Here is a 22,066-nt window from a genome sequence, read left to right as displayed (position 1 = left end):
TGTTGTTGTTGTTGTTGTTACTGAAACATTATTTGTTTAAGAATAGAGGAACAATTAATCGCCTTGAGTCAAATAACTTCAGTTTCGTTGTACCGTACTTATGGCTATGATTATTATTATTATTAAAACAAAACAAAACATGCAGAGAAAAGTTTATTTTTCTAGAGGAATGCAAAAAAAAAATATTTTTGTTTGTAAGTTTACAGGGTGACGCTAAAAAATCCTGTTGCGTGGTGGTTAAGGCTGTTGTCTAGCTATATTTGCATATTATAAGAAATTCTATGTTTTTTAATACTTATTAACCCGTCAGCATTCGCCATTATGAGCATTTTACTCACGCTCGATTTTAAACATATTTTTAAATGGTATATTATATATTATAAATGTGAAAATAAGGATCTTTGTTTTTTTGTTTGTTTGTAGTGTCCGACCGAAGCTTCGACTTCGGTTTCGGCTCGGCCACCTTCGGCCAAAAAAACCACCTTCGGTCAAACATTCTGGCCGAAGCCGAAGCTTTGGCCGAAGGTTCTTAGCAAACGTCGGAATTGAACGAATTGTTCTAAATGTTATTATTTTGAAATAAATTTCAAGGAAATTTTTTTAATCATCTTTAGATTGACTTCTAGATCAACTTCTCAAGATCATAACCTCTAAATCAACTTCTAGAGATCAACTTTAATATTAAAGTTTTGAAATCATGTTTTTAAACCTTCGGCTTCGGCTCGGCTTCGGCTTCGGCCGAAGGTTGTGGCGACAGCCGATTAATCGGCTTCGGCTTCGGCCAAAAATCGACCTTCGGTCGGACACTATTTGTTTGTTTGTTTGTTACGCTTGCACGCAAAAACTACCAAATGCATTTGAATGAAACTGTACAACAATATAGCTCATACATCAGAATAACACATGAGCTATAATTTATAAAAATATATTCATTTAAATATATTGTTACTAAATTAAACAAGTGAAAACAAACAATTGACTGAGTTAATTGTTGAAATACCATGCATAGTCAGTGTTGATTTCTTTGTCACATTACACATACAAACATGTGACACATACATAACTGATAATCAAGTATAGTACATATTATAAAATTTCCGCCTAATTGGCGCTCTCACGGGTAAACAGTGATGTTTACGAAAAAATGTTTCAAACAAAAGTTGTTTAATTTTTGATAAGAAACACTTTTTACGTTTAAACTTTTGTTCTATCTCTAACGGTTTACAAGATGGGTCCAACGGACCCAAGACCCAATTGACCTATGATGCTCGTTTACGAAACTTGACCTCACTTTTTACTTTTTACTTTACTATGAATTATGACAACTTATTTTACACTTGAAAACTGTGCATACATTTTAGCTGAGTAACACAATCGCTCGAGGGTTATGGAAGGAGGATAAGTGAAATCAAGAAAGGTGGAGGCTATAAAGCGGTGGTTTTTACTTTTAAGCCCAGTAAAGCGAGCGGGTATCCAGCTAGTTTTCTTCATATAATTACATCTGTCTATAGTTCAAAATAATTTTTCCTTCAAAAATGGTAAGAATTAACTTCGAAAATTTTGTACTTAAATTAATTATCGTTAAATTAATATAAGTCGTACTCAGTAAATCAAACAAATTGTAAGAGAAATATTGTGAAATTAGTATTTAGTTTATTTCTCTGCTTTAACATTGTCACTCTAAAACATCATTCAATAAAGATGTACATTAAAAAATAAATTTATATAAAATTATGAGGAAGTTATGATTTACAAAGTTAAAGAATATTTAATCCGCGATTTTCTGTAGCAAGGCAGCTTTCCACTAATATAATTCGATAAAATCCCGAAGAAACTTCTTTTCTTTTGATGAAACTTTGATATCTTTTCATCAACAAATGTTTTGCTTTAATTTGTTCCGGATTTTTTTGAAGAAAAAAAAAATCTTCAAAATAAAGTTTATTGATTGATTCTGTGGTTCATTTTCCAACCATGTTCATCGGCAAACCTAGTTTGCCAATCTGTACAAAACATCAGTTAAAACATATATCATTCCATTTAAATTAAAATGAATAATGTAATATTATAATATATTTAAAGATTCCTATAATTCTATCTTCTATGTCTTTCGACAACATTTTCTATTCAAAAATTATTCAAAGAAAATAATAATATCCATTATATTAATAATTACTTTTGAAGGAAATCAAGATATTATTATACAAAGAAGTTTATAGAGCAGGAGGTTATTGTACGTAATTTGTACAACTTTTATTTTATTTACTAATATAATCCTTATGTTTCCTTTAAATTTGTTAATATGCCTTCCACCAACATTTTAAAAAAGACACTACAATTTAGAAAGTTGTTCTTTATAAAATATCCATCGTTTGAAGGTAGAAATGGGATGTAAATTTCTATATAGAAAAGTATATTTTTCCATTCAATTTCGGATACTGGAAAATTTAGAAAACTGATTGTCTTGATTTTTTGTTCTAAAATTATTCATTTATTCAAATTTTTACTCAATAAATTAAAAAATATTTAAGGCAGGACATATTTGATGCATGTGCAGAGCGCAAGAGCAAGGGACTAACGATTTCTGCACGATTGACGGGAGAATGGACGGGTTAAATTACCTGAATTTCAAGGCCCAATTCTTACAAGACACTTTTGATTCAAGATTTAATCATCCAAGCCTTTTTGAAATTCGCTAAGTATTTATATAAAATTTTATCCACGGAAATACGGAAGTTAGTTCAATTAAATATTTTAGCTTTCAACTTGTCAGAAACATATAATAGACAAAAATTTAAATTTTTACTAGGAAATGAAACGAATCATAAATATTATATAACGTATGATATAGGGTAGAGTGTAATACCTTGAGGACAATGTTCCTTGGGGTATTCTTGAATTTTTTGAAAGAAATTGAATTGTTATTGGGTATAGTTTTATAGAATATTTCAGTTTTAATGTAGGTATTTCTTTCTAACGGCATGAGCCTAAAAGGAGTTAGTCACGAAATTGTGCAAAAAGGTAGTTTTAAACGACATAAAGATACAAAAAAAATTATAGAACCATTAACCGCCTCTGTAAGCTGCTGTAAATTTTCTAAGCTGTCGATATGTAACACGGAAAAGATAGGATGTCATATTCTTTAGACGATATTTTAGTTCCCATTTTTGTTATAGAAAGTAACTTTGCAAACAAAACTAGATATATGTAAATAAACAAATTAGGGTTTATCTAGATCGAATTCGACTGCTGTTAGCTGAAACCGGTCTAGCTAATTAATAATAATTTTATAATGAAGCTAAATATTTTTATTGTGGGTCCAGAAGCACTCATCTTAATTTGAATAAAGGTTGCACTTATTTCGAATATTGAAAATGAAGTTAAAATATCAAAATAAAACATATAAATGTAAACTTTGATCTTAGGCACGGCACTTTTCCATATGTACAATTTCAACTTTTCACAGAATATCCAAAACTTCTCATACAAGTTTTATGATTCGGTTGGGTATCTCTATATTAAGGTAGAATATATCCACGAAATAATAATTTAGGGATTTGTAAAAAGATAGGTTTATATCTTTATACAAGATGTCCCGTGATTCGATGGACATAGTTTAAGAGTTATTCTTTATATGCTCAGTGATAGATTTAGGCCTAGGCCCGTGAGGCCCGGGTCTAGGGCGGCAGAATTTGAAGGGCGGCAAAATTTATGAAATGCCAAAATTTTAGAGTCACAAAAAAGTAAAGACAATCAACTATAAAAATTGGTTCAGAATAGTTTTTATAAAAAATTTTCGATAGAAAATATTATAATCCAATTCATTAATCTACTTCTCAATCTGTGTGGGTAAGATGTTAATTTTTTAAACGATCAATGATATTCTTTATCGAGTAATGTTCTTTACTTTCTGTTACTTTAGTGAGATTAATCTCACGTGTATGAAGCATTTGTAAATTATTTAATCCAAATGACTTCTCAATTTTTTTTAGTGTGAAATAAAAATACCGAAGATTTGTATGTCCCTGATTTAAAAAAAAAAGTATGAAGACAAAGAAAAAAGTATTGAAAAGTATTAGATTGAAGTCAATCTAATACTTTTTAATACTTTTTTCTTTGTCTCAATATTTTCTTTTATTCAGGGGTATTGAATATCGTTATAATTTTCATTTAAAAGTGCCAGAACATTTTTTGTTTATAAAAATAATTTTTATGAAACATAAATCCCGTCTTTTTCTTCGAAATCCCGTCTTCGAAAACTGGATCAAAATTAATGAAATTCATTCTATCAAAAAGGGCGGCGCATCGAACGGGGCCTTAAACATAATAGTAAAGGAGTTATGTGCTCTATTGTGTCCTCAAAGATAAAAGTCAAGAGAAGTAAACTTAATAGTAAATTAATCTGATAGGCCATGAAATTGTTTTGCCATATTGTTGTTATGGCGTCATTTGATTGTTAATGTTTTTAACCCCCGAACTAAAAAAAGGGTGTTATAAATTTGACCGCAATGTGTGTGTGTCTGTCTGTCTGTCTGCGGCATCATAGTGCCAAAACAGATGAACTGATTTCAATTTTTTTTCGTGTTGTTTCAAAGGTAAATTAATGGAGAATGTTCTTACCTATGTTTCAAGAATTTAGGGTTTCTCATCCGAAAAACTAAAAGTCGGCGAGGATCTTTCTAATCAGCTCAGTTTGGAAAATGATTTGAATGGAAAGTTTTGTACTGCAAAAATTTGTGAGGGGTTTTTTTAAATTTGGTAAACATTTATCTACTTTATTTTTTAGTTGTAATTTTAATATTAATTTAATGGCTACTTTTACAAATCAAGAATATACCGATATTCACTTGATTTAGGAATTTGTGACGAAAATTCAAGAGCATCAGTACGAGAATATCGGCGATTTTCAAACCGAAGAATTCATAAAACATTAAACTACTTTACTCAACAATGTCTTTACTTTATTGGTTAAATTTAATAGTGCACATAACTCCTTAACTATTGGGTTTTGGATAAAAGTTTATAAGGCACTTTCGACTTAAAATTTTCCAAAGAATACACTCTTAAACTATGTTCATCGAATCACAGGACACCCTGTATATCTTTATATATACCTATGTCATGTTATGTAGCTACAGTTTATACGGTGGATATTATTTGATCTGAAGAAGGAAATACCTTCTAATATTATTATTTTCATTCAAATGATATACTTATGTTGAAGAGTTAGTAATTCAAAATGAAAGTTTTCTAAGCAAATGAAAACTTTTTAAAAGTATGTAGGTAGGTATAGGTAGGTATATTATAATATTTGTACTTTATAACAATGTCCCAAGCTTTGAGGGTTATTCATTTTATATACCTATGTTATAGTTACTTTTTAGTAAAAATATGAATTCGTTATTAAATTTTATGTCCAAGGCTATTGGTTAAAAAAAATCTTATCGAAGTAAATAGTACAGTAAGGGATGTGTTACAAAAATCGGCTAAGAAAGGAAAATGAAAGAAACCGCTCGCATTTTTCTAAAACCTCATGGAATGTATTTCTTAGGTGTCAAATATAATTAGTAACGCAAGAGTTAGTGTCGTAAATATTTCTATTAGTTAATAAACAAAAAATTTTTATACCATGTATGTTATATATGAAATATACATAGTATATTGAGTTTAGTCCCAAGTTAGTAACGCTTAAAAATAATGATGCTAGGAAAAAAATTTTGTCATAGGTGTTCATAAAATCACCTAATTAGTTCATTTCCGGTTGTCCGTCCGTCCGTCCGTCTGTGGACACGATAACTCAAAAACGAAAAAAGATATCGAGCTGAAATTTTTACAGCGTACTCAGGACGTAAAAAGTGAGGTCAAGTTCGTAAATGAGCATCATAGGTCAATTGGGTCTTGGGTCCGTAGGACCTATCTTGTAAACCGTTAGATATAGAACAAAAGTTTAAATGTAAAAAATGTTCCTTATCAAAAATTAAACAACTTTTGTTTGAAACATTTTTTCGTAAACATCACTTTTTACCCGTGAGGGCGCCAATTAGGCGGAAATTTTATAATAAGTACTATACTTGATTATCAGTTATGTATGTGTCACATGTTTGTATGTGTAATGTGATAAAGAAATCAACACTGACTATGCATGGTATTTCAACAATTAACTCAGTCAATTGTTTGTTTTCACTTGTTAATTCAATGAAACGATCAAGGTGAAAGTTCAATTAAAGAATTAGTAACTAGGCAACTTGTGTGATGCAAATGTTAAGTGTTTGTCTAATAATCGAAAACTATTATACATGTATAACGTAAACGTAATTCAAGTTGCTTATTTATTAATTTCGTAAGTCAACTCTAACTTTTACCGTTTCATTGAATTAACAATTTATTATTTATTAACAAAGAGAAACATTTGCGCCACAAATTCATGCATTACTAATTACATTTAACAACTAAGGAACACATTCCATGAGGTTATAGCCCAATGCGAGCGGTTTCTTTCATTTTCCTTTATTTGTAACACCTTTAACTGTACCAAAAGATCCCATTTCAATTTCTTGTATTTGCAACGCTGTAAATTAAAATGCTGTGAATACTTTCGCTTGTTTTAGACGTCGAATGTTAGTTTGAATCATTCCATTTACGATATGAATTGTATAACTAACGCTCAATCACGATCAACGGTTTAATTGTTCACTTCTTGTACTTCTTGAAATGACAATTCTGTAAGAATTTGCAACATTTTGTATAAAAGTTCGAGGAAACTGTAAGTATTTGAGAGAATATAAGTCGCGTGTATTATTATAGCGTGCGTTCAGCCAAGAATACACCATTGGATTTCTTTTTGTGGGGGTTTTTTCTTAAGAATCGCGTCTATATCAACAAGCCTACAACTTTGGATTACCAAAAAGCTAACATCCGGCAAATTATAGCTTGAAATGATATCATAACAAACTCTATTACATCTACTTTTCGTTTAATTTCGATGAGTTTGAACAGAATTGATCAACAAAATGACAAATCTTAATTTCAAATATTGTCTTACTTTTGGAGGAGCGTATCTTAATTAGGTTAGGCTTTAAATTTAATAATAGATTATTCTTATTAACATATTAACGAAGGTATAGCCGTGTGATACATGAGGTTTGTGTTTATATTAAAATATTATAATGAAATATAATTTTCAATTATGATTTTATTTAAACAGGTTGTGTTTCATATACAGGGTGTTCCAGACCACTCGTCCAGGCTGATTATTTTTGAAAGTTTCAAAAAAAATGAAAACGAAAAAACACGTATCAAATATTTTTTGAAACTCTATCACACCCTACTAAATACACTTCTTACCTTCAACCCCTTGTTAGGGGTAGGGGGTGCAACTTAAAAAAGTCAAATGGAAACCCCCAATTTTTTTTTGCAGATTCAGATTTGTCAAAAAAAATAGAAACATTTTGTTCGAAAATTTTTCAAATCTGAATCTGCAAAAAAATTGGGGGTTTCCATTTGACTTTTTTAAGTTGCACCCCCTACCCCTAACAAGGGGTTGAAGGTAAGAGGTGTATTTAGTAGGGTGTGATAGAGTTTCAAAAAATATTTGATACGTGTTTTTTCGTTTTCATTTTTTTTTTGAAACTTTCAAAAATAATCAGCCTGGACGGGTGGTCTGGAACACCCAGTATATTTACATTTAGAAAAATTATAATGTGTACAAAAGGTAGATATGATAAACTTTTTGCGTTGTTTCTTGAGCCTCCGTTAAATTATTAAGAAATAGTGTATATTGCTCATTGCTAATTTCGGGAGTCGTGACGATTTGTACGAAATACGTACATTTATATTTAATACAAAAATTGATCATGGAATTTGGGGAAAAAACCAAAGAGTTTATTTTTACCACCTTTGATAGCATTTTTTTTCATATAGAGTTTGAAGGACCGAAATTGTTCTAAAGAGGAACCAAAAATTAACAATTGGGTTTGAAAGAAATATTTGTATACATATAATTTTCAGAAGAAAATCAAAAATAGTTTCGAAAATTTTTCAAGTACGAAATTATTCGAGGTCAGCGTGAAAAAATCATTTTTTTTAATCATTGATTATAAGGATTAAAAAAAAATGTTCATATAATACTTCAATACATCCGAAATTTTTCTAAACAGAAAAGAATGTTTTACATACATAATTTATGGTAGAAAATCGAAATCGTTTCGAAGTTTTTTTGACTAAGACCGTAATGTATCGAGCAAAGATTTTAGCCATTCAAGCCAAACGGTCCCACACAAAAAACGTAGATCATTCAAATTTCACACATAATCCTGTAAACCAGGGCTTCTTAAACTATGGGTCGCGACCCCGTTTGGGGTCGCGTAGCAAAATTCTGGGGTCGCGAGAGGTAAAAATACAATTAAACAGAAAATGTTTTTTAACTTGTAAAATTATTGTTATAAAGATAAAATAACAATTATCGTAGATAAATATCATAAAATCTTCTAGTTCGGAAAGATTGTTTGTACCTACATTTCTATTAAGAGTATTATAATAACTTGAATAACATTTACTATGAATTATGAAATGTTATTGGAATTAATAAAAAATATAAATTTATTTTTGTCAATCTCTAAAAGCCGAAATAATCCCGAGAAATAATTATCAACAAAATTTCTAGGTATTATTGCTGAAGAAACAGCTTTAACACATATTAAATCCCAATATCGTTCAGTGATAAAAAATGTTGAAGAGGTCTTACGTCCAGCAGTTTCAAACATTCCACCAAGATTTGATTTGTTATGCAATAAAAAACAGGCACATCCATCTCATTAAATTTTTAACTTATACTTTAATTTAATACTTACCACGCAACTACTTGAATATATTCGAGAGAATTAAGACGGTCAGAATCCACTTTTATTTTTGAAACTATAATAAATATAATTTTATAATTTTTTGTGCAATTTATAATTTTAGATTTTTGTATGTTTCAAAACGAATTCTAAACTTATATATTTTCATATTTATATGTTTATTGTTACCTAATAAATAAATCATCAAAAAATATTAATTTATTTTACTTTTATATTTGTATGGGGTCGTCAAGAAACTCGCAATCATAAATGGGGTCGTGAATTACAAAAGTTTAAGAAGCCCTGCTGTAAACCGTTAGAGATAGAACAAAATTAAAAAATGTTCCTTATAAAAAAAAAAAAATAAACAACTTTTGTTTGAAACATTTTTTCGTAAACATCACTGTTTACCCGTGTGAGCGCAAATTATGCGCAAATTGTACAGTATGTATGTGTAATATGACTTAGTAATCAACACTGTCTATACATGGTATTTCAACAATTAACTCAGTCAATTGTTTGTTTCCACTTGTTTTTTAATTTTATTTTTTTTTTTTAAGTATTTGTTGAAAGAGTTCTTAGCTATGTTTCAAGTACGAGTTTAAAATTGCGTATCGGATAACAACTAGAAAAGAGGTAATGATGAACGTCTGGAGTAGATTTTTTTGAAACAATACTAAAAACACACTCGATCGAAGTACATTTTAAACAAAAAAACTTTAAAATCGGTTTGTCCGTTTGGGAGCTACGATGCCACAAAATAATATTGTTCAGCCAAGAAAAATATTTTTTCTGTGTGTGTGTGTGTTAAAAAAATGCAGAAATTTCGAAAAAAATTGTGATTTCGTGGTGTTTACATATAATTTTTATAATTAAAATGCTTGTTGACCTTCATTACACACAAGTTATTTCTACCGTTAAAACATACCACCAAGTTAACTCACCGAAATTGGGTACAAAATATTTCTAGGTTGAAAATCATTCTTGCATAAGTATTTATTAAAAAATACCCAACCTGTATATACATTCTGATGCTTTCGAGTAAAAAGGATCGGTTTAAATAACAACTGTAATATATTAAAATTTCGTGTCGTATATAGATTATTGTAGGTAATTCATGAAAAGCCACAAAAGTTTTGGTTCCGGAACTGTCATAATAAATTATAAATTCGTAATTCAAATTATTTTATTTTTTTAATTTTAACCTAACATATTGTAAATATTTTTTGTATGTATAAAAGACAAGCTAATTAATTATATTAAATAAAACTAACGTTAGTTTACAAACAAAACACACTCTTTGAGGTATCCCACAGGATATGTTTTGGCTTAATCCAATAACTATATACTTACAAAGTGTCGCAAAATTAAGTTCTCTAAAAAAAGTGCAACGCTTATACAAATACAAAGATTGAAGAGATGAAATGAACAATCGTATATTGACTTATTATACGCTATGTATGAAATATATCAGAGTATATTAAGTTAAGTCCCAAACTAGAAACAAAGTTGATGCTACAAACAAAATTTTGTAATAGGTGTTCATAAAATCACCTCACTAATCCATTTCCGTCTGTCTGTCCGTGAACACGTGACTCAAAAACGAAAAGACATATCAAGCTGAAATTTTTATAACGTGCTCAGGACTTAAAAAGTGAGTTTGAATTCGTAAGTGAGCAACGTATGTCAATTAGATTTTGTAAACCGTAAGAGATAGAATAAAAATTTAAATGTAAAAAATGTTCCTTACTTAAAAATAAACATCTAGTTTATTTAAAAAAACTGTTCGTAAATATCTTTGTTTTCGCTTAAGGGTCCAAATTAGGGCCAAACTTAAGTTTCCACTTTCTAAAAAACCATTACGAAAGTTTATAGCATTTGACTGACATCATTTTTAATTTAAATGGAGTATAGTAATAAAAATATAACTAAGATTACATTTTGAGTGCGTGTGTTTTTTAAATTAAAATTAGGAAACTTAATTTGAATCACTCTTTATTTTATTAGTTATTTAGTATAAGAAGCCTGGGACCCAATTTTCGAATCGTCTAATCTAACTTTATAGTGTTACTTTTATCAGTAAATTCAAGTACCTACAAAATCAAATCATTTTTATTTTAAAAAATTGGTGAAAAGATTTCCCCCCTCGAGTATACGCGTCTGGTTCCCACTTCCAATAACACTTTTTAAATACCGCACCACATAAAAGCCGCAGAAAACAAACAGAAAAATTAACAAACTGTGTTAAGTTTTACTCCTAAACTCTAGACCAATAATTTTCTAAAGATTGTCAAAAAAAATTTGGGACATTTCGTATTAATCGATAATAAATTGTAAAAAATTGTTTTGGAAAACTTTACTCATGTGTATCGCCATTTACTAACCATAACAGCGAAATCGCAAATTTTATATTAGAATATTAAAATCGTACATATTTTATAAAAGTTAACCAAGAAACAATCAATAATCAAGAAATTGTAAATTTTACGTTTTGAAACAAATCGTGAATATTTTTATGAATTTTACAAAAAATTTGATTGGGTGATAAATCACAGATAAACTTATATTTTACAACTTAGATACGCGATAAATAGTTACAAGTTTTCTTTTTGAGCCTAAATTAATTGCAAATATAAAACTTACAGAAAAAAATAATCGGATAGTAAATTCAATCAAAATTTGCTTAATTAAAGACGCGTAAAGAACGCGTTCATTCACCAACCTGTTTTGCTATGTGCGTTCATAAGGAAATACTATTCAAAAATTTTTTTGAATTCTGTTTAAAGTTTATAGAATTATTAACTGGTAAAAGTTTCAAGTAAAGTTATCGATATTAATTTTGAGAAATAACGATTTATATTTTCTAATTATAGTTTCATGTTAAACCTTCCCTTTTATCAACGAATTTCAACGAAATTAATGCCATTACATTATTATTTTTTTCTTAAATCATTCAAAATCATTTAAACTTTTATATTATCATAATTTTTTTATTTTTCTATAAGTCTCATGAATGTATACACCTAAGTCCTTAACTCAATTTATAATAATAAATCTCAGTTTAGTTAAATTAGCTCGAAAATTTCGAATTTTGTGCCTCCCTTTCTTATGACCTAATTTGACTTAAAATCGAATAGAATCGAAATTTTATGTAAATTTTTTCAATTCAAGTTTGTTTGTGAGTTTTGGCATTAGTATTTTTTTGCATAATGTACCAAAATCAACCACTAAAGAGTGATCAGATAAGAGTCATACATTTTTTAATTTAAATTAAAACAAAACGGTATAAGATATCAAAATTTTGTCTCAAATAATAAACATTGGATCATAGCATTTTATTTAAAATGATTTCATGTAAATAACCGCCTCATTAACGACAAAAAGGCTATTTTAATTTCCAAATACACGATCGAATTACACTTCCATACCACATACAGACATCATGTTAAATTTCATGGATGTTAACGTGATCCACGAACAAGTGGGTTTATTGCAGAGGAATAGAGAGTTTATTTCCGCTTGGCAGATAAGCACACTGTTTACTTATCATGTTTACATCCACAAAAATATAGTTTGGTGTAATTTTGTGGCATGGAAGTGTAAATAGACACATCCAAGAAAAGTTCATTAACATAAAATAATTTTTTAATAAAAATGCCATATTCCAATGCCTAAAATTAAAAAGTAAGTCATACTGATATCTTATACCGTTTTGTTTTTATTTCAATTTAAAAATATATATACCTAATTTGATCATCCTGTATAATTAATTTATATCCAATGGTTCATTTATTATGAGCTTCGCTGTAATATAAGCTTTGTACATACTTCTAAGATAAATGCTATATAATTAATTTAGACAAAACAATAATATATATGTAGTTTAATGTTATAACGTTACTTTATTTAATTAAAAGCACCAGCAGAGCTTTCAAAGCATACAAAATTGAAGAATTATAAACGATGTTTGAAAGTGAAATAAGTCAACTGACTTAGATTTAAGATAAGAAATTCTAATTATATAGGATTATACTCACAACAATATTCAGGTTTTGTACTATATCATTTTAAATGAGTAAAAGAAAAAAATTGTTATGGGTTTTTAAAAATAAACTTACCTTTTTGAAATACCGAATAAAATTTTGATTTAAAACACTTAACACACATATACCTAAATCACTAATTTTCAAAAAAAATAAAAATTCAAATTTTTCATACAAACTATAAAATTAAATTTTTTTTTTAATTTTTTATTTAAAAAGAATTATTTTTCGTATTATAAAAAATATAATTCGAATTTTTATTAAAATATTCACGTTTTTTACACGAACATAATTTTTTTGTTGAAACGCTTCTTCTTTTTTGTTAATTGAGAAAACGCACGCGGTTTTTATAAAAAAATCACTGTATTACAAACCGTTGTAATCGTGGCTCCGGGCGATACTAATGTGTGATAAATACCCGGAGCTGATGCTACCTAAGATTCAGTAAACATACCGGAGTCAATCGTATCTTATTAAACGAAACAAGTCGAACAATGATGTTTCATTCTTGATAACTAGTGCGCTCTAGTTGATGTTTACTCAACTATTATCACCAAAACCATATTTATGTTTTAAATTTAAAAGCTTCAATATAAAAATATAAAATTAATCACATGCATTTGTTACGAAAGGGGATATATCCATTAAATTTAACATTTTGTAATCATCTTTGAAATGGAACCTTAGCTCTTTTATTTAAATCTCTGTGAATGAAAAGGAAGAAGTCTTATATAGGTAATATCGTTCAAATTAAACATGTTATAATAACGAGTTAAGTTTGAATTGTAAAAGGTTCAAACACAGCTGTGAACGCCTTTTATAATATAGGACAAATATACCAACTGTTACCGCCCGATATTTACTGCGCATGAAATGTACTTTGATCTATATTGCAAACAGACAATCTAATATACATAAAACATTACAATACAAACATCATAAAGAGTATTGCAAATAAACAATAACATTAGCTTGCTTAATGGAGCTTTGTATATCTTTCATGAATATTTTATTTATTTACAAAAAATAAAGTACTTATTACAATTTATTGCATTATTGTCGTTTTGAAGTTTACTAACTAATTTATACAAAAGAAAGTACATATATGTACAAACTTTTGCCTAGCTTGTAGAAGTTACACACACGCGTTTTCAAAATAAGAAATTATAACCCAACTTTTTGTAAGTTCCCATTGGGTTTGTAATATATTATTATAAAATGTCAACAGAAGAAAATTTAGATTATGTTCCTGGATTTTGTCCACTTTGCGGTGATATTTTACCTTTATTAAAGGAAAAAGGTGGTGTTAAATGTTATAGTTGCGACCATGAATGGGGACCAAATGGTAAACTTATTATTTCAAATTTTTTAAACTTGCAAAAATAATCCAAAAAATTATTGTTATATTAATTGTTTTAGTGTTTTCGAATATTAAAGCTGATTATGTAATTCATTTTAACGATGTGGATGCATTAGAAGCGAAAATTAAAGATGATTCAAAGAAAAGTAAGAAAAAACAGAATGAAGGTCCGGTTATCGAACGAAAATGTGTGAAATGTGGTAATGGTAAAATGTCGTACGCAACTTTACAATTACGATCAGCCGATGAAGGACAGACAGTCTTTTATACTTGTACAAAATGTGGGTTTAAAGAATCAGAGAACTCATGAAAGATTTATTATTTATTGAATAAACTGTATATAAATATTTTTTTACGAAATATAGATAGTAAATCGATGAGTTTGGAGAATTGGTATTTATTGTAGTTTTCATCACGGTGCGTACCTGATTAGGTTTGGTATCAATTTTAAGAATAACCGAATTAATTTTGGAGACACCTTTGAGATTGTTTGAAAAATAGAAATATTTTAAAACTTAGCAAGCCATTAATGTAACAAATTAAGTTTATAAAACGATTTAACGAACTAAGAACGGAATCATCGATGAACTAGTTTCCATAATTCAAATAAAAGAGCGCTCTATTGAACTAGTTCATTTGTGAACTACTGAAACCTGAGCCTAATCAAGTCAAGAGTTGAATCTTAAAAGGTCCATTCCATCGTTATTACCACAGTGTTACAGATTTATAGTATTTTTATAAATTTTTACAATAATATTTCAAATACGTATTTCATTAAAGGGTTAGAGTGGTTCGAAAAACGGATCTCTTGAATCGTACCTACATTAAAAAATAGTCAAAGCCGAATTAATTCGATCCAAGTAGCTCCACCTTTATTATCTATTTACTTAGATAGTACTGTATAATATTTATTTCAGTACTAACTCTTTTATCGAAAATTTCTCTAGCATTTATAATTTGCTTCTTTAAATTCATGAAAAATAGGGAAAAATTAATATTGGTCTATAGCAAATTGACAAAAAAGTATTTTCCAGGAGTAAAAATTATATTAAAACTTTTACAGGTCGAATTGGTAAAGGAATGAAATATTTTTCTCTTTATTTATTTCAAAAGTTTTCTCCGCGTTACTCGTCGCCCAGAAAATATTACAAGAAGAAGTAATCCTGCTTAAAAGTTCACAGTTTCTAAACTTGTTGCATAATATACTTTAAGCTGCTAGTTTTATCTATTAGTCACATTGGGTTCTTATAAAAAATTAGAATTATCACAATTATTCAACTTTGAAGGGAAATTTAGAGCAATTTGTGGACCTTTGTTTCAGTTTCGAGCCAAAAACAACCAAACCAAAACTATGATAATGATCTTAGATATTACATCGATATGGGGAGGTCTTTCGTGGAACTCTAATACTTGTTGTAGGGAAAATACTACGCTTGAAAGGGGACGAGGACGAAAAATTTTTTAACTGACTACGAGCGTCAAATTCCTATATCAACAAATCTTAATAATTCTCGGTTAAAACCACCGCTGAAATTTCGGTTTCAGTCGGGTATAGTTGTGTTACGAACCCAACTCTATACCGTTCTGTATAGTTCGATGAACTATATATTTTGTTTTGTATATAACCGATCGTTCTGCGAAATTAATTTTAGTATATTTATAATTTCATGTCGCCTTTTTTTTTAAAGTATTGCAATGTAATGAAAATGATAATAAAAGTTTGTGTAGACAGAAATTAATGTAAATTTACTACTTATTTGTGAATTTAACTTTCATTAAAGCTGGTCAAACTAAATAGTTCGGCGAATACGATTCCGAGAACTAGTTCTTTTTCGGACCTACCCAACTCTATCGAACTTGTATTATAAATGCGGCTTGATTAATTGAAAAGCGCTCATGGTTATTTTTGAATTAATTTTAATCAATTTTTTCCATGTACGGTTTTTTGAAAGCAAGCCTATGCGATTATTTTCATAATTATCTTTCTTATAATATTAATTTCGATTGTTTAGCAGATTGATGTAGATTTTACCATACCTTGCGAATATATAAGTCAATAAAGGGTTAACTACACCGACCTGTTAACCAAGCGAAAGTGTTACCAGAAGCAAGATAATTGAATTACGAAAATAATAGTTTATGCTTGCCTTCAAAAAATAGTTTATAAAAAAAAATTGATTAAAATCAATTTAAATAAAAATAGCCATGGATACTTTTCGAAGGATAAGCTATCATTGTCGTGTTTATAAATCAACAAAATTTCATAAATAATATGTCTTATCTGGCTATCGGATGGGTGAAGGGTATACCTTTTACCGTCGCTTAGACTATAATTCAAAGAAATAAAACTACTTTTTACATTTAGATACTTTTTAATTGTTAAGACAATTTATCATACAATTAGAATTATATAAAATTTAATTATTTTACTTTAAAATTTAGAATCGTAATTTAACAATCCCGAGAATAAAAGAAACACATACACATTTAATTTTTTGTATTTTACAATTCATCAATTGCTGGATCTGGATCTGTAGCATCAATTACAGGATCTGTAGCCTCAATTGCTGTATCTGAAGCTTCTACTGCTGAGTCTGAAGCTTCTACTGCTGAGTCTGAAGCTTCTACGGCTGAGTCTGAAGCTTCTACGGCTGAGTCTGGAGCTTCAATTGCTGGATCTGCAATCTCATTTTCAATTTCCATTTCCTCAGCTGGTTTTTCTGTACTAGCTGTTTCCGCTGGTTCTTCATCAACTGTCTCTTTCTCAGTTGAATCGTCAGGAACATCAGAAGTATTTTCTGTATTTTCATCATCTTTTGGAACATCATCATCATTTTCCTTACTGGCTTCGTCTGGCGTATCTTTTGTGGTATCCCCACCTGCGCTATTCGATTCTGCTTCAATAGCATCATTATTTGTAGGAGTTTCTGTTGTGGATGTATCATCTTTGGACGTATAAGGGGGTATAGGTGACGTTGATAATAATGAATCAAAATTAGCAACGTCGCGTTCAAATGTTGCACTTTCACTTCTTGAATCACTATCGGTCAATCGTCGTTGATTCCTTTCAGATACAGCGATATGTCGATACGATAGCCTTTGTTCATAGAAACTTATTACCACGTCCGGGCAGAGTTTATTTGCTTGTCGTGCCGTTACTAAATCTGCTTCTAATGTACCTTTCCTGATTGAAAAAAGAAATAAGAAGTTAATATAATAAAGTAGTTAATAGGGAATATTCATGAAATTTAAATTTGGTTCAAATATTTTTCTTCCGTAACTTTAATGACTGGACATTTCAACTAAACCATTATTTTAGTAATTAATATTTTTTTAATTACTTAAAATTAATTAATAAAAGTACAAATTCAGTGAGGGCATTTAAAAATTTCTAAAATGGAAATTCAAATTTTTATACGGACTTGACATAAAAAGTACGGGCTTGTCAAATTTGTTGACATACTGTATGATATTAATTACTTACATTTTATATGGTATTTCATTAAATTATACTATTCTACGGCTTTTTATTAGAAAACTTAATAATAACGAGTGTAAATTCTGTGTTGTAAATTCATTTTTTTAAAGTGTACATTATACATTGAACTGTCACCAATTGGCAGATCATGTACTTATACGTCACCAGCAGAGAGCGCCCAAAAACTGCATTTAAATACAGCATTTTTAAGTAGTATTTATATTTTCCACTTTGTTATAACGGTGTAAGCAACGAATTAAAAATATAAAAAAAATTCATGAATATTCCCTATTGTTTAAATACCCTACATAGTTTTGGATATCAACATTTGAACTATTTATAAGATTGTTAAATTACAGACAAAAAAGTCTATGGAGCAAATGTGAGTTCAAATTGAATTGCGGGAATATGAGTTCAAAATATGTTTCAAAAAAAGTTGTTTAACTTAAAATGAAAAAATTCTGTTTTTAAAGTTTTATTGAAGCCCTTACGGTTTAAAAGATACAATTATTGTAGACCCCGTAGATCTTTGATCCATTAAGCGATTTTGAAAAGTTCAGCAACTCAGAAGTTACTCATTGTAAAACACGTTAAAATAAAATTTTAGCTCGTGATGCCTACCCCTTTACGTTTTTGCGTCCTGGTATAAGACGAGCAGTCAAAAATAAACTAATTAGATGATATTAAGTACACAACTTAAGACTAAATCGAATAAACAAATTTTTAAAGTGCAACAGCTCACCATTTCATTAAAAACATTAATTCTCCACTCGCATCTGTAGCCCCAAGTATTCTTTCAGGCTCTAAATGGCGATCAAATCCCCTGGGACGATTATCTTCCTCAATATTCTTTCGTTTATTACTTTTTGTTTCGCCATCTATAGAAAGACGCTTTCTACGTTCCTTTCGTTTACTGTTTTCATATGCAGCAATTAGATCCGGGCAATCTAAATTTTCTTCTGGTTCCCAAGTATTATCGTCACTAAAAAGCAAAAAAATATATTTTTTTAAACGCAAGCAGATAATATTTCTATAATTTACTAGACTTTTCTATGCTTTTGGCATTTATTTCACCTTTTTAATTTAAAGTCATAATTAACTTAAGGTATTAATGACTCAACAAGAAAGTTATAGCAAAAAATTAGTACTTACTTTGAATATCCTTTCCATTTTAAAAGATATTCTTTCTGTCCGTTTCGAATTCTACTATCCAATACCTTCTCTACAGAAAACTCTTCTGGGGCACCAGCATCTGCATCATCGTCATTGTCTAAATCACGGGGCTTTCCCCGAATAGCTGTCTCCACTACAAAAACAAAAAATTGCATATTTAATACAGAAACTACACGACAAAACTAATAATAAATATGATTTACTTTTTTTATTTTAACACTGTAATAATTTATAAAGAATTTAATAAAATCCGAAAAATATAAATGTATAAATACAAAAAGACGCCAACTTAATGTATATATTCAAATCATAGATAATAATAACCTGTAAATCATAGCCGGCTTTGACATTCATAACAATATATTTTTCATAGATATGGTATGTTTGACGCGACATCTATGTTAGGGAAATATTAATGCAGTTTTTTTAAACGATTAATTCAAACACTGTTATAGAGATGGCACTATCAAAGTTTCTTCTACGAATAACGCTACTGCAAGATTTTTACTTTTTAGTTAATCAAATTAAATTAATGAATAATTCTTCGTTTTAATTAAAAATCTACTACTACTAATTTTAATAAAAAATAAACGTAGAAGACTAAATGTAAATATTGAATTACAAAAACTGCATTGAATAACTGTAAAAAATTTATGTACGTAAGCATAAAATAATCCTTAGTAAGCATAAAATAAACCGGTTGATTCACTTTGTGAATCCTCATGGAATTCAAGTATTGTAACATCTTTTAAATTTTCTGCAATTTAATAAAAAAAAATTTCCATCCTTCGTAATTCGATTAGACAAAAATTACATTAGGTATTTTTTTGTTTACCATTTTCTTCTTGTTGATATAGGCGCTTGGATGATGATCTTCGACTACTCTCACGTACACTACGACTTGGAAGCGATTGAACCGGCATACCCCTAGAATGATCAAATAAAAATATATTTGAAATTCTTGAAAATGGTACTTATTCACTCAAAATTAATTACTGTCCACTGATTTTTTCAAAAAATTTACATTAATCGTTTATAATTACACGACGTACTAATAAAACAAAATACCTCAAAGGGTACAATTTAACCTCAAATTTCAAAACTAAGACACATTAGCATATTTTAATTTTTCAAGAAAAGGTAATATGAGAAAATTTAAAACGGAAAAACATGTTATTTAAATGGATGATAAGTAAATAAAACATACCTTTCTTTTAGCAACGAAAAATAAAAAATTTAGATTTTAATCTTCTACAGGCTTTTAGCACTCTTATTACTTTTGGAGGGGAATCATAACAACTTATTTATCAACAGATGGTATGTACGAAGATTAATCACTTGAAACATCTTTTCTAAAAGTGCTACTTCTGTCGATCATTTATAGATGTCAGTATACATGTAATAAAAATTGGCGTCCATCGAAAATATATATAGATATCGTTGTGTTGAACGTTGATATTGTTGTCTTGAGTTTTAAATCAAAGCGCTTCGATTCATGATTCTTATTTTACTCTGATTTTACTCAAAACAATTGAAAGAATACATTGTTTAGAACCTACTTCCGTGGTTCGGTTTAAACTTAATTTTTCGGGCTTGGACGAGTTATATAATTTTTCGTTCTACAAAATCGTTTAACGATGTAGGGCGTAAAACTGCTAGTTGGATTAATAAATCGTTGTCAGTGAAAACATCGTTATGTTTTTGGAGTTTAGAGTACTTACAAAGATCCGTTTTTAATGAATTATTTACGCATCCCAATTCGCGACTCCAAGAATCCATAGATAGCAGTGTATTGGCGATTGAAGAGGATATAAATATAAATTTCCATGGTATAACAAAAAAAATCTTAGAACGTTTAATCTTTCATTCACAACTTTAGTCAATTAGTAGAAATTTCCTTTTTGTCATTTGATTGTACGTTCTAAGATAATGTTTACACTCTCTTCAATCGCCACTACAATGCTATTTACGGATTCTTTTCGCGAATAAAATCTATTGAATTTATAGAGATGCATTTTCAAAAGTTCTGTTACAGCTCACCGACCATTTAAAGATATGTTTAGTGACAGCTTGGTCACAGAAAGGTTCAGATGTATTAAAAATTCGAAAATTGATAAATGAGCCTACTTTTTCTCAGACAGTATAGGCATTATGTATTACTTATATGTTAATATGTTATGTTGGTGTATTAACTCGTTTCGTACAAAGACTATAGGATAGACAAGAAGCAGAAGTATAATTATAAGTGACATCTGGAGTCTGAGGCGATCAACTATTAAGTTTGTAGGCCTTTGCGGGTATGACTATTAAGTTTAACTACTTTGCGGGGGTGACTATTAACTATTAAGTTTGAAAGCCTGACTCGGTAGAGGCGCTGAAACTCGTATACTACGATTTTACATTAGCTCATATGGGCTGCTTCTCCTCTATCCTATGCTCTTTGGTTTCGTATATATCAACAAGATCTTAGATTCATTGTAATAGTCCAATGCTCATTTTTAGCTGAATTTAACAGGGACTTATAATACAAATTTTCTAATAAACAGGAATTTCATCCAACATGTTTTATCTGCTTTAATTTATATCTATTTTGCCGCTTTGAAGATCTTAGCTTAGTTAATTCTTCGATAACTCGTTTCAACAGTATTTCACAAATTTTATACGATATAGATCATGAAAACTTTACTTCAATTTTTTAATTTTCATTTGCCAGATACAACTTTAGTCAATATTTCAGAAATTACCCGTCAAAGCAACCCGATTTTTGTATTTTTGGGTGAAAATTACTTTAGCAGATGATAATGATTTTCGATGTTTTTATCTAATATATCGAATACAAAAATGAAATTATGGAAGGAAAAAATATAAAGTCTAAATATTAAAAAATGCCCTTATTACAGCTTATTTTGGTTTTAAAGAATTTAAGAATGCTTGAAAATTTTTAGTCTACTGTTAATACATTTGTGTAAAAATATTGCCTATATTTAATAACTTTTTGGGTAATTGTAGAGGCTTTTACTGGCATTTTGTGAAAATAAGCGAAAATCAATATAAATATTGCAGATGCTGTGACATTATGGATCCCGCAAACCATTTTAACCGATTCCAAAAAAAGGAGGTGGTTATCTATTCGACTGTTTTTGTGTTTGTTACGCGATTAGTCTGAAAATCATGAATT

General features: G+C 29.1%; 2 protein-coding genes across 3 annotated transcripts; one reads left to right on the top strand and one right to left on the bottom strand.

The window, feature by feature from the left end:
- Positions 1-13,954: 13,954 nt before the first annotated feature.
- Positions 13,955-14,633, top strand: LOC123305812 (DNA-directed RNA polymerase I subunit RPA12). Its single transcript, XM_044887641.1, has 2 exons — positions 13,955-14,222; positions 14,297-14,633. Exons 1-2 carry the CDS (start codon positions 14,096-14,098, stop codon positions 14,545-14,547), a joined length of 378 nt encoding a protein of 125 aa, XP_044743576.1. The 5' UTR covers positions 13,955-14,095; the 3' UTR covers positions 14,548-14,633.
- Positions 14,634-16,643: 2,010 nt separating this feature from the next.
- Positions 16,644-20,207, bottom strand: LOC123303058 (M-phase phosphoprotein 8-like). 2 transcript variants are annotated; one of them, XM_044886159.1, is made up of 5 exons: positions 20,096-20,207; positions 19,724-19,815; positions 18,868-19,021; positions 18,458-18,697; positions 16,644-17,421 (listed from the first exon to the last, which is right to left on the bottom strand). In XM_044886159.1, exons 2-5 carry the CDS (start codon positions 19,809-19,811, stop codon positions 16,740-16,742), a joined length of 1,164 nt encoding a protein of 387 aa, XP_044742094.1. In that variant the 5' UTR covers positions 19,812-19,815; positions 20,096-20,207; the 3' UTR covers positions 16,644-16,739. The 2 variants fall into 2 exon arrangements, with proteins under 2 accessions (XP_044742094.1, XP_044742102.1); XM_044886167.1 differs by lacking the exons at positions 19,724-19,815; positions 20,096-20,207 and adding an exon at positions 19,092-19,200.
- Positions 20,208-22,066: the final 1,859 nt, after the last annotated feature.

The sequence above is a fragment of the Chrysoperla carnea genome, chromosome 1, assembly GCF_905475395.1.
Source record: "Chrysoperla carnea chromosome 1, inChrCarn1.1, whole genome shotgun sequence".
NCBI lineage: Eukaryota > Metazoa > Arthropoda > Insecta > Neuroptera > Chrysopidae > Chrysoperla > Chrysoperla carnea.
This window is presented reverse-complemented; position numbering and strand designations above follow the sequence as displayed.